This window comes from Channa argus, chromosome 5 (assembly GCF_033026475.1).
Source record: "Channa argus isolate prfri chromosome 5, Channa argus male v1.0, whole genome shotgun sequence".
Lineage (NCBI taxonomy): Eukaryota > Metazoa > Chordata > Actinopteri > Anabantiformes > Channidae > Channa > Channa argus.
The window spans coordinates 271,212-284,853 of record NC_090201.1 but is presented as its reverse complement, the minus strand read 5'-3'; the positions used below and the strand labels follow the sequence as shown (position 1 = coordinate 284,853).

The following is a 13,642-nucleotide window of genomic DNA, read 5'->3' as shown; positions in this document are numbered from 1 at the left end:
ATTGAAAAGAGTTTGCTTGATGTTTGTTTGAACGTCCGTATCACCAGATGCCAGCATGGGAAATGAGAAGACGTAAACCCCAGCTCTGTTAGTAAAGGTGGACGTCGAAACAGGCAATGCAAAGAGGCCAGCAGCGAGAAAAGGAAAGAGATTATTGCTAAAACAATAAAAAAGGTACAAAGATGCCACAGGCAGTGTTTTAGAGGGAAAAGACAGCAAGTAGAGATTTCACACAGTAGAGATTTCTTTATGTGACTGTAGTAGGGATGTCCCGATATCGCCTTACATTTGAGTTCTCGCCAATATAGAGTACAGATGAAAATAGATTTTTTTTTCCCTCACTGGACAGTAAAATCCTCATCAATCCATTAGGCAACTCTTGAGAGAACAAAAGATCTCACAGGTTCTTCTGCAAGATAAATATGGCGGCAACCAGTGTTTTATAAAAGGAACAGCTTTCACTAAAAAAGAAGAAAAAGAAAAGAAAAACCAAACAAACAAAAGCACAGACTTTGGGGTGAGATGCTGGATGGAGAAGCGTGGGAAAAATGGACCGTAGAGTCTCCACACAAATATGAAGGTAAAATAACTTTGTAAAACAAAGGTTGAGTTCTAGTTATATAACCTTCGGCTAGTGGCAAATATTACACCCGATCATCAGGACATCCCCATACTGCAGCCTTTACGCTCATTCTCTATAAGTTCGTGTCAGAAAAGGACTCTGGACAGGAACCTTGTGACTCTGTGAGGTAATTCTGTCTGAATTAAAAACCAGCTCACCATCTTGGAACTGCTGTCTCTCTGTCTGTCCCTGTCTCTGTCCCTCTCTCGCCCTCCACTGCTGTGGCTCCTCAGGAGCTGCTGGGCGTCGTTGATGGCCTGAGTGACAACACCGCCATCACCCAGGAAACCTGAAGACAACAACGCAGGATGAGAAGCATCGATGGGAGGAACCAGAGGATAATGAAAAATAAAAGCTCTTTATTTGTGGAAGCCAATGCCGTAACAAAAACATATCCGGTGTCCTGTAAAATAATTGTATCCACTTTCTGATATTTAAATCCCAAATATTTAAACTGCTTCATTGTGTTTCTTAAGCCTAGTTAACGTCATAACCCACAGTTCCTTAAAGTTTGTTGCCAAATCATTGTCACTGTGCTGCGTTTGGACAGAGATCTTCTGTCAATCAAACACTGTGCAGCCTGCATTCCTCTCTGCATAACATTTTCATAACGATATGAAACCTGTGGTTAGGGGTGGAGGTTCTGACTTAAAGATTATGGCTTTATCATTCTATTGCAAACATGTGAGGTTCCAAAAAGTCCCAAAGGCAGTGCATGGCACCAATCCATGGCTCCTTAGAAGTACTTCAAGACAACTATAGCTTAAGACAGAGTTAGTATGGAGTCTAGCAGTAGCTACTGAGTGTCAAAATTATTAAAACCAAATCAGGACCCTATTTATCTGACCCCAGTTTGTGGAACTAAAGAGATATAGTGTGCCCACTCTTTTTGTCTAGCTGTGTTACTGGGGAATCTAAGAGGTGACAAGGTTGGTTGCTGTAGCACGGATTCATGTATTTAAAGCTTGGTGAAGTTGAGGGAGAGTTCATGTGGCAAAAAAGGGGGGCGGTTTAAACAATGTTACAACGAGGATCCATAAACACAGAGGATGGCAAATACCACAACAAGTCTTGGAGAAGCTGTGATGACTTAGCAGTAACTGTGAATTTCTCAGCATTGTGACTCACTGAGGGCGGATCGTGGTGGACTGTGGGACACTTCTGTCTGAAGATCTCTGGGTCTGTAGGGCCCCTGCAATGCCAGCGATCCCAGCTCCAGGCTCTGGGGACTGGGGGTCTTCCCCAGCTCCAGTCCCTTTGGCTTGGACGTCAGGTTCAAGGGCTGACTGGCTTCCTAAACACACAGGAAGGGCAGATGAGCAGGGGTGGGGCCACTAACACACATTTAGGCATGACTGCAAAGGGCGAGGGCGTGCATTCATGCCGGTTAGGCACGGCGAATTTGGCATGTCGCAGCGCATCTGTCACACCTTTGTAGTGTTTCTGTTCTTTTGTCTCCACAATCACCTCATCCTCTTTCCTTTTGTTTACTTTAGCTGTGATGCCGTATCCTGCTTAAAAACCTGCCGTGCAAATACAGTCCATGCTGCACACACGCACCAACTCTCTCACACACGACACACACACACACACCTATACCACACACATTAAACGTTTAAACAGAGGGTGTGGTGTATTCCAAAAGCTTTTCAGCCTCCAAAATAACAGAAAGTGCAGCATTTGTTTGGACTGGAGGGCTTCACTTTCTTTAACATCCCTTAAACCACACACACACACAAATGCAGTTAACAAACACCATAATTCAGTGTTCTCTCAGTAACATATACAGGTGTGTCCATTAATGGAGTTTACAAAGTTGGGAAATAGCCTTGTTACAATGACATGCACAGTTAAATGGATAACATCCAATACATAGTTTATGCTCTACTAACATGGTACCTGTCGGAAGGAAGCACTGCTCCTCTTGACAGGGGTGGCGTGAGGGTTTGGAAGCAGCTGCATGGTATAGTCCATAGCTATAACAAAGAAAAAAACTCTGCATGAAAACACATCGTCATCAGTTTTGGTGATTTTCTAAATGACCTAAGTGGAAAGTCTGGCAAACACATCATCCCAGTCATCACTAGTTTGCATGCTTTTTTTTTTTTTTAGCTGATCTAGTCTTTGGGTGGTAAAATGCTTTCTCAGAGTGAGTGTCAGAGTTTTAATTAACACAAATAGTAAATGATAAAACATGTCTTAGTATATTTTCTACAATCGTGTTTTATACATTTCATTCCTAATATATGAGCACTTTTGTGTAGTTTAGTATCGAGGTTCTGTTCATTTTGTTGGATTGTCTGATAAGTACATTTTACTGGGCGGGTAGGGTCAAACATATCAGGGTTAACTTCACCACCCCTGTTATGAAAGACATAGTACGGTTATATTACCCAACCTTAATCCACGTCACAACAGAATTGGCCTATTCAATTACCAAATCTATTGTTGTCCTCTTGTTGATGGTATTGATGTGTGTACCTTATTTTATATTTGATACCTTAGATTCACCTTTGTGGAGTCACCCCACAAAGGTGCACAGCAAAGTTTAAGATACATTGTAAAAAAAATTAAATGCTATTTCTCTGTAATCTTTTATAGCTTTACACTCAGCATTATAAAAGCTCATTCTGAAATAGAAAATGCTTTACCAGAGCATTAATGTCAACTCATACTTTATGTTTGTGTTTAGACAGACATATATTGGAACTATGGACCTGCATGTGCTTCTATTCATAATACATACAGGATACATACATGAATAGAAGAAGTAAAAAAACAAAAAGTAATACCACTTCACATTGAAGGCATCAAGGACATTGGCAATGTGGACAGTCCACGTGGACAATTTAGGGCTGAATGTGAATGTTTGTAGTGAGTTTGTCCTGATCCTCACAGACCAGAGTGGTGATGAAATTTTCATATGCACAGATAGACTAAGTATGAATTGGCTTTTAAAATAATTGTCAGCATGTTGAGACAAAGACCACATTCATTTAAAACTTGCACGGAGCACTTGAAAATACAATGTCCAGTTGATCATAAAATTAGATGCTAAACAAAAAACGCACTAACAAAACTGAAATGAAACCGAATAGCCCTTCTCTATGTCCATTATTGTCAAAGAAAAGACAACTTTAACTTCCACATAACTCTACAGTCCCATTATGTTTTACATCCTGTTCTAAAGCACGCACTCTCTCACACACACACACACACACATTTCTTTAAATAAAAAAAAGCCAATGAATGGATTTCCTTAAATTCTACCTAGAGTGTTTTAAAGAGCAGCCTTGTCTCTTTTATGCTGGAATTGATGGAGAAGACAAGGTCAGGCACTAGCACAGCTTTTAAGACTTGTGAATACAAGACTGCACAAAGCTGTGCCCTCGTATATCCTGCTAACTGTACAAGCAAAATGTGCGAAAAGTGCCATCAGCCATATTGTTGTATTAAAGTCCACATTTGTTTCTCTTCCCATGCTTTGTGCAAAAGGCCCTGAGTTGAAGTATGTAAATATGCTAAAGTTTCTCTTTACAAAGCACTTGAGCTGGATGACGTTCCAGCATTGATTGGACCTCTTGAAGCTCCACTGATGGCATCAGCTTCCCTACATAAAGTTTTTGGCCTTCAATACAAACACTCAAGCAGAGTGTTCATTCTTCCTTCACAGCAAGGGAATGTAGCTAAGAGACAAGAGACAAAGCCCAATGTTTCCAGCACTGAAGATCTTGTGGAGAGAATCTTAGAACGATTGTTCACAGATCACAATGACAACTAAAGATGGATTGAACAGAGCCCAGCTCTGATAAAAAATTACTGTTGGTCCACTCAGGTGGACAGGAGAGAAATGAATGAATCTAAACTGGACCTTCTGATGTGTATTTCATCATACCATAAGTTTTTGAAAGATCACCCTAATTTTGAAAGAATCTCTACAGTAGTTGAGCTGAAAAGCAAATTTATTACCACTTTTAATAGCAGAATTTGGACCTTGGGGAAAAAGTGAGTGCTGCTTTTGTTCTAATGCTGTGACTCTGAGTCTCTAACCTCAGTACGAGCACCACTAAAGCACAGGATCAAAAAACACATTTTTTGGTTTAATGTTTTCAAATGAGAAGTCTCTCTTGTGGGCTGATGACTAACCTGGCTTGCAAGGGATTGGTTGCAGAGGCAGGGTCATCTGTGGGTCAGAGGTGACTGGAAGAGGCTGGGTGTTTGGGTGGAAAGCAGGGATCATCACATACGGCATGTTCACCTGCTGGGACAAGCCAGGACAAACACACCTTAAACGAAGGTTCCAGCTTCATTTATCTGAGCACAGATTTCCGACAATGTCAGAATATCGTGAGGTGAAAATACATGTGAAGGACTTAAGAGGAGCAGACCTGGATCTGCTGCTGAAGCAAGTTGATCTTGTGCTGCTGCTGGATCAGTTGCTGCTGCTGCTTTGCAATCTGAGACACAAGACATGTTCACATGCACACACATAATTCTGTATGTAGACGGGAGCAGTCACACTGGGGGCAATGAAGGCTCCAGGTTTTAACATAAAAATGAATGTGTGGAATAAATACAGAAATGATGCATCTTTTACTATATTGCGCACTATAGTATAGTATAGTCATTTGAAATGAAAATGTGTTAATTTTTCCAATTATACTTATTGCTTTGAAATACTGTAGGGGTGGGAAAATGATCCCATCTGGCCACATGATGTGTGTGAGTTCTTATAATGTTCACAGACTGGTCTGTCTTAGGAGCTGGTAGTAGTTTCCAAGGGATCTAAAATATTGTCTTTTTGTATTATTGGCCTTTTTGGTCCACACTTTTGGACCCAACGTAAACCAGACCCGTGGAACAGTCTCACCCCTGACGCGCATAGATTATTCACAAAAATAAAGACCTAGTAAACCAATCTAGGCTGTAAATTATACAATGTCCAGCTGCCATTGCATTTGGCTGTCAAGTCCACTATATTTGTGAGAATGACTAACCCCAGTTTAGATCAGACTACACTTAGCTCATCTAGTTCGGACGACAGGTCAAAGCAAACATAGATGCCAACCCCTGGAACTGCCCCTGGCACCAAGAAAACTAAGAGTAAACATACCCCTTAATGCCCATCTAACTAGTGTGACTCACTAAATGTGAACAAATCAACGGCTTAATTTAATTTGCACTGTTACTGCAACTCTAAGGCAGTGTTGTTGAGTTCTGACATCAATCATGGGGTCGGTTGTGTTTCACAGACTTTGACAGAGTTCATGTAATTTCTATGGTGGATCAGTCCGTTTTTCATGGGACCATTTCTGAAGAAACCTACGGAGCTATGAGTCAACATTTTAGTGCCCGTGGAAAGTGCAGGACCTTCTCCATCTTTACTTTGAGCCAGCTGCTGAGACAGACCAATCATTATTAGAAGTCAGAGCAGCTCATACGTACACATCTTATGCACTCCAGTACCAGTCCACCACCCACTAGCAGAATTATCCCTTTTCTGACAGTTTCAACATAAAAACTGAGAAATTATAACATTGTAAAAGTAGAATCTGGCTGTATTGGATTGCATTAGACTCCACAGGTGTACGTAGTAAATCGGCCAGTGATCCTATACAGCATCTCACTTTTTGCTGACAATCCCACAATGCTCTTCCTCTTCAGCCCTGCACTTTTCTAACATCCATTCAAATATCACAAGCAGCAGTGAATGACAAAGAACAACACAGTGACTGTTGTCTCCTCCTGTGGAAATTTGACATCTGGAACAAAGTTTGCTTTTAAATTTGATCTGTCTCATTTGCCTAGTCATTTTGCTTCTTCGTATACAGTCAAATTACACACACAGAAGGGACTTTTAGTTCGTGGGATTCCTCGGCTTACAGGTTTATTTGGTCAGAGAGGCCCATTATTGTTTTCATCAAGATAACAGCCAGAGACGGCACAAAAATTTGTTTTCAAGTCACATAGTGTTTGTATGTTTGGATGTGAATGGTGGTGGATGCGTAAATTCTTATTAATACCTGCTCCTGCTGTTGCCTGGCCAGCTCCATCTGCTGCTGCTGCTTCTCCAGCAGCAAGGCAGCCATGTTCCTCTGCTCAGAGTGGGCTCCCAGTAGCTGCTCCCTCAGCCCACTCAGCTGGTTGATCATCATCAGCAACTGCAACTCCTTCTCTGCCAGAGACTCTGGGGTACCTGGAGAAGGTCATAGTGTCAGGTGTTTTTGACAATAGCTTGTGCGTGTATTTTCATGCCAGAGTGGCTGCTGTTACATGATCCAGTGTTACATGTTTTAAAGGTTTTAAAAGCTTATCATGCTCTTAATTATGGTTCAGTAGGCCCCCTACTCTACCTCCCAGTACACTTGTACACCTCAACCTTTACCCTAACTCTAACATTCTAGTTTGTTTGTTTTTTTTGCATAAAAGTAACAAAGTTGTTGCGCTATATTTAGGATTGTAAGCATGTCTACCCCGTAGCCATGTAACATCCAAGCCCGATGATTTATTATACTTATATACTGTAGTTCAGATAAGACATAGTGACATTCTTCCTTAATTGTGTCCGATGAAAGAAAAAGGACAGTGGGAATTTGGATTTATTTATTAAGAAGAAACTATGTTTGGGATATTAATCATGTATATTCCATCAATTGCCATGGCAGAAAGCAAGACAAACAGCTACAGTGAATGGAAATAAGAGAAATTAATAAATGCTGAGACACAGATAAAAGCAAAAAACACACATAATACATCAGTGTGGATGCAACAGTGAGACAATAGCATCCAGGGTTGGGTCAGGATTGTGACTTCGTGAGACATGCCTATATTTTGTCCCATATTTGCGGTGATCGGTGCACCAAATGACGAGCACATGCGAGCACATTTTGTGTGCTGTAGTGTTATAGAACAGTTTTGAAGTGACAAAGCAGATGATGATCAGTACAAATGTAAAAATTAGGCCTTTATTTGCAGCATTAAATGTATTGGAAAATAGTGGTATCTGCTGTAAAAAGCATAAAGGTGTTTGTAGTGTCTGAAAGCTGACCTTTCAGTTGTCCTGCCCCCACTGTGCTTTTATCCAGAAGTTTCTCCTTCCAGTCAGCATTCAGCAGATTCTCAATGGTTGGCATTACTGTTAACAGAACACAACAGGTACTCAACAAGAGCATACTGGGCTGCACTAGATGGCATGAAAAATATATTCTGTCAAATAAAATCTGTCTGACACCAAACTACTTTCTCAGCCTCTCGTCTGCCTTCCTAATGGCATTGATTGAAGAAGACATTTGAGGTGCCGAAGGGCAGAGGTTGTTTATGCGTCTGCGAGAAGTTTTGAGTGTTTGAGTGGATCAATATTTGGACAGAGAACAATCCAAGGTCAGCAGGTAAAGAGAATTTGAGAAAAATTTAAGGCGAGGAGTGCAGGCCAGTAAAAGACTTGAAGGCAGGGAAGAGCTCTGGGAGCAGCAGCACTTCTAACTCAACGTGTGAGGGATTGAACAAAATTAAACTAACAAACAAAAAAAAAAAAACAGCTAGATGCCCCCGAACCCATTCAGCAAGCAAAACAACGCCCTCGCCTCAAAACACAAGCCGTCACTTCTATGCATCGATTTTCAGCAGACTGCATTGTTGAAAGTTGAATAGCAATAGAATGTAGTGCACTTAAACACATAAGATATGGAGTTGATAAAGTGTGGTCCGTTAGACAGTTGTGTACGGGTGTGTATACATGTGGGCCAGAGAAAGGGGGGCCTCCACAGAAGGGAACCAAACTGTGGTACAGAAAGGCCGGAGGTGCACTGACACAAACGCTTCCAACTCGATGAGGTGGATTTCGTGCGGATCCAACTACAAGTCACCAAGTTCAGTCTCACGTGGTAACACGACTTCGGTCTTTAACGACTGGATCCAGTGTTTGTACGAAAATCAATCATCAACATAAGCGGAATTTTGGGGGAAAACGTGTCGATTTCAGCATCACAACAATTGATTTGTTAAATAGATTCTATGCTGTTTTTATTGAGCTCGTGTTTTTTAGCCCTGTGTGAACCTGCTGTGGAAGTGGAGACATGTTGTACAAACTAATTGCTTTTCAGCCTCGGTTAGCTTGTTAAATCTGGCTAAATAGCACTTGACAAAAAGTCCCTCTAGAATTTTGCAGGTATGTGGTCATAAAGCAAAGTATTCGGGAAACTCTAATCAGTCAGTCAATCAGAGCTATTACAGTTTATCCTCTACTGGTCCTAAATAACTGTAGCAATTTTCACAGCAATCAGTCCAGTAGGTATTGAACCATAAATGTTGATTCCAAGGTGGCACTAATCAAACTTAAGTGTTGCCCGCTGCTAACATGGCTACAACAAGACCCAACAGAAAGTATAATAAACCTTTACCTGTTGTGTGTGTTAGGATTAACGTGTTAAGGGAATAAAAACATAAAAAAAGCTTAGACAATGCCAACCACTCTCTCCCCAACAAAAAGAGCCGTTGGCACAGAAGTGAATGTCTTTATGGACAGTTACTTATCAGCTCCATCAACAGCACTGCTGAACAGAAAGAGAATTTACACAGACCTTCCTTGAATTTGGATTGTCCCTCTGGTCGATCTTGCGTCCTGGCCTCCATGGGGCTTTGCCTGTGAGGGAGCTCCTTACCTGGAGAACCCTCCTGTTGCAACACAGAGAAAAGAGCACAAATCATATTCATCCTCGTCTACTTAACCGTAGCAATCTGATACATTTCCTATAATCCATGTTGACAAGCTTTCGTGCTCTGTCGCGCCTTGAATGATATCCTTACCGAAGGGGAGCGCGAGAGCGGTGGGGTCAGTTGGCGAGCGTCTACGGGCTGGTTTCCTGGCCAATCACGTGAGGGAGATTTCCTAGAGGGCTCAGGATTGGCAATAACTCTTCCGCCTCCGCTGGACTCCTCCTGTTCTACTTTGACACCAACACCTGCCATGCTGACATCTCCACTGGAGAGAAGGTGCAGTGCTGGAGGGTAGGGCTCAACCATTCTGTTGAAAGACAAGAACAAAACACAATAAAAGGTAATATATGGGTGTGGTGAGGTTTGGCCACTTGCCACGCCAAATTTGAATTTGGTAGTTGATATCGCTACAACAAAGAACAGAGAACACCAAGAACACACTCGAAAAACTTTGTTTACTAATTTCTCTCTCTGACTAATATGTGTCTTTCTTACTTCTACGGATTTTGTGAGACGTGGAACTGAAAGTAGGTAGTTAACAGCTGATTGACAAAGTTGCCCTAAAGCAAAGGAGCTGTGGATAAAATGGTAACAAGCCCAAGAGTCGACAACTACTCTAGAACAAGTCAGACTTTGCTCTTTGACTTTTTTTGGCTGACAATATTATTATTACTAATATGATTTATACACCTTGACCTCTTTTTTTCCCCATTTTGCGTGTACAAATGAACTTTAGTTTTAAATGGTACCTCTTGGAAAATAATACACATACCAGTCTATTCTGCCCTCCCTGTACATTGAGGGAGGGAGTTTGAGTTTTGAGTATGAACAAAAACTGTGAGAAACGCTGGAAGTCATTCATCCTATAAATGGATGATCACGGAGGTGCCCAAGGCATCTACAGCACATTTTGCATAATGTACATTGATGAAGTTCAAAACCTCTGTTTTTCACGATACAAACTGTTCTTTACTGAACAAGAAAAAAGTCGCCCAAGTTGCTGCCAAGTTACTTTTAAACACCTCATTAGGTCACTGCAAATCAATTAAAGTTTTTTCATTTCTTTTTTATTACTATTGTTCTACAGTCAGTTCAATTCCACACTTCCTGCCAAAGTTTCACATTAAAGCATGGACAGGTAAGGCTTTTAGAGTGAAACATCTGTGCAGGAAATGCAGATTTACTGATGTCAGCTGTCAGCAGTAGAATGTACAACTATACAGAGGGGAGCGTTACTGATGGAAGTAGCTTGGTACTTATGCACAATATGGTAAATTCATTATCCTAAAAAATAAACATAGAGGGAGTTTAGGTCTGCAATATTCACTATTTAAAATAAAATTGGCTAAAATAATAAAGCACTAAAAAGGATGTATTCACTTTTGTTACATTTCACAAGTTGAGGTTCAGTTTAAGGTTCAGGTGTTGATATTACCACCATCAAAAGTCACAATGGGGCTTATTGTATGAGTGTGTATGTATCTCCAAGTGTGTGTGTGCATACTGTATGTGAACGTAGATAATAGGAGGTTATAGGGGAGGGAGACAGACCGAGGGAGAAAATGAAAGAAAGGAGAAGAGGACAGGTTGAGGGAGAGAGGTTTGAACCACAATGAACTTGAACAAATCAACTCAGGTTGTGTGTGTGTGTGTGTGTGTGTGTGTGTGTGTGTGTGTGTGTGTGTGTGTGTGTGTGTGTGTGTGTGTGTGTGTGTGTCTGTTATTTCCCATCTCTGCAGCAGGAGGAAAGAAAAACACAGCAGACAGCAGAACAAAACAAACAGAACACACAAGGGCAAAAAGTGCACATATATATAAAAAGGCAGAAAAAAGCCATTGTTGGAGCCGGGGAACAAAGGAAGCCAGGACAATGGGGGAGAGGCTGACAAAAGCCACCGGCCGCAGGAAACAGGCCGGATAACAATGCCAGCGGAATGTGCCGACCAACTCGGGAACACGGCAAAAAAAAAAAGAAAAAAAAGAAAAATGCGGAGCGCCACCATTCTGCGGAAAGCATAATAATGTTTAGAGCCCCCTCCCCTCGCTCTTCCACTTCACCCTGCTCTGTCAGCCTGCACGCTGTGTTTCCGAACAAAGCCACCTGTCTGCCAGGGCCCAAGGCTCCAAACCTCAGTAATGTACATGCATGCGGATGTCTGTGAATCGAAGACAGCACAATAAAACGCATCTACAAGCCTAAATTGCAACGTTAGCCAAGGCCGGTAAAGGCCTGTTCATCTGCTACACATGGAGATGCAATGAGTTCAACCACCTACTCTTCTTCACACAGGAAGTGATGAGTCAGAACTTAAGTAGTGCAACCTAATTGGATTGAACACAAGTTAACCCCTGGATTGTATTTTTGGATGGCAGCCAAAATACAACCAATTCTTTGAAAACCTACTAATCAAAGGCGCAGATTATATTTAGGCTTTGTTTTCTAGCAAAGCATACTGCAAGAATGAAACATGTTCAGTGCATTTCCCTGCTTTGTTAACGCCAGTGCTCGCTAGCTTGTATTCTTTTTCCAGCCTGAAGGTGGTGCCATGCTACGAATAGGAAAATAACCATCGCCTTTGACCAGTGGAATAACATAACACCATAGACAGGATACAGATCACATCACATGCATTATCTTTGTGTTTTTGCTATCGGAGCACAATATACAAAAACTCATCCCAGCTTTGCTCCACGGAACTTGTCAAAAACTGCACAGGGGACTTTTAGTTCTACCTTTAAGTTAAACTGCCACAACTACTAGTTTAGCTACTACAGACACCGTTTGCATGTCTTTATTTTGACATGTTGAAAAGAGTAAAACCAATACTTTGTTTTTCATCCCCATAATTGTTTACTACGCGTTCAGCTGGTAAAAAGTTCACTTTTGTAATTTTCATTATACTATTACATTTTTTTTTTTTTTTTTTTTTTTTACAAACTCCTTCACCATTTGTGTTATTTCTGATGATTAAAGAACATTAAAGAACTCACTAAATATAAAGTTTTATTATGTTGGATTTAGGGTTGAGTTTGCATTGAGTTGGGTTGAGTCCCCTTGTTTACTATTTGCATATGCAAAGTTAACCTTAACCATAAAATAATAACTTTCAGCTTGTACAAATGTTCTTTTATTATTTGTATTATTCTCATTGAGCAAAAAACTAAAGTCAAACAAAAATTAAAGATCTGCAAAAACTTGCTAAAACATTTGTACAACTGAAACTAAGTTAAATAAATACTGCTCATGTTTCACTTGTTTTGCAATCTATGAGCAGTATCACCCAATCATATCTTAATGAAAATGAATTAACTGTCATTTATAAATATACACAGTATAAATTGCACATGCCACTCTTCACCATAGCATCTACTCCAACGTGTCATTGCAGTATGACTCCAATAAAACTCTGCTGAGCAATAATATGAAATAAAAGTCCCACCCAGCTGCTTTCGGTTTAAGAAATGGTAAAAAACAGGAACAGGAAAACATTTTGTTATGCTTTTTAAAATAACTTCCTTTGTAATTGACATTGACCAAAACTAAGAAATTGAGAAAAAAACTGGTTTGCACTTTTAAAAAAAAGGACAGTAATGTTCACTGAACATCTTCACTGAGGCTGGTGTGGAAGTTTGCTACAAATTGGCAACATGAAAACTAAAAAAAATCTGCCAGGGGTTCTGCCAAAAGAAAATGATGTTACAGTATTTCAACCCAAGGCCATGTGTCTGTTTAGGCTCTAACCCCACGTGAATTGTGTGTTAATGTGTGTGTATTTACAGTATAGCTGTGTGTGGTTATTCAAACTCTGAATCATAAAACAAAAGCTCGGAAGCACATAAAATACAGCTGCAAGTCAGGGAGGGGGTGGACATTTCCACTCTATCTCATTAATGCCACCTGCTTGACTACTGTTGACTTTGAAAATGATATCACACTTATTCGTGCGTGTGTGTGGGTGTGTGTGTGTGTATATACACTGTCTTTTGACCAAAATCCAAAACGGAAACAATAATTTACAACGTTACTCTTGAGTTCTAGTGTTTGATAATCTCAAACTTGTTTTCACACTGATACACACTGAAACTTGTCACCAGTTTGACCACTGGAATAAAACATGAGCTATCAGCAGCTTTAAACCCACAAGGACCGGTATCAGTCTAATCGTGGCTGATTGCTGTTTTCAGGTGTGCTGTGTGGTTTTGTGGTGCGTGTAAGGAGGCAATGAAGAAGTGGGAAACTGTTTAGCCAACATGCCGCCAGCCGCCATCAGTATCGGCGAGGGGTTGATTGTGTGATGGCGGGTG

The 13,642-nt window shown here is 40.8% G+C and overlaps 1 protein-coding gene across 10 annotated transcripts in view; it reads right to left on the bottom strand.

Annotated features, from left to right (window-relative positions):
* Positions 1–13,642, bottom strand: part of LOC137127304 (transcription factor SOX-13-like) — a 42,504-nt gene that overhangs the window by 9,192 nt on the left and 19,670 nt on the right. For 7 of the 10 annotated variants that reach the window (XM_067504125.1, XM_067504128.1, XM_067504120.1 and 4 more), the window contains 9 exons: positions 9,428–9,644; positions 9,202–9,295; positions 7,671–7,757; positions 6,646–6,818; positions 5,011–5,079; positions 4,769–4,883; positions 2,522–2,598; positions 1,751–1,916; positions 781–911 (listed from right to left, as the gene is read on the bottom strand). In XM_067504125.1, coding sequence (XP_067360226.1) covers positions 781–911; positions 1,751–1,916; positions 2,522–2,598; positions 4,769–4,883; positions 5,011–5,079; positions 6,646–6,818; positions 7,671–7,757; positions 9,202–9,295; positions 9,428–9,644 — 1,129 coding nt within the window. The remainder of the gene's footprint in view (positions 1–780; positions 912–1,750; positions 1,917–2,521; positions 2,599–4,768; positions 4,884–5,010; positions 5,080–6,645; positions 6,819–7,670; positions 7,758–9,201; positions 9,296–9,427; positions 9,645–13,642) is intronic. The other 3 variants (XM_067504121.1, XM_067504124.1, XM_067504126.1) reach the window with 2 other exon arrangements.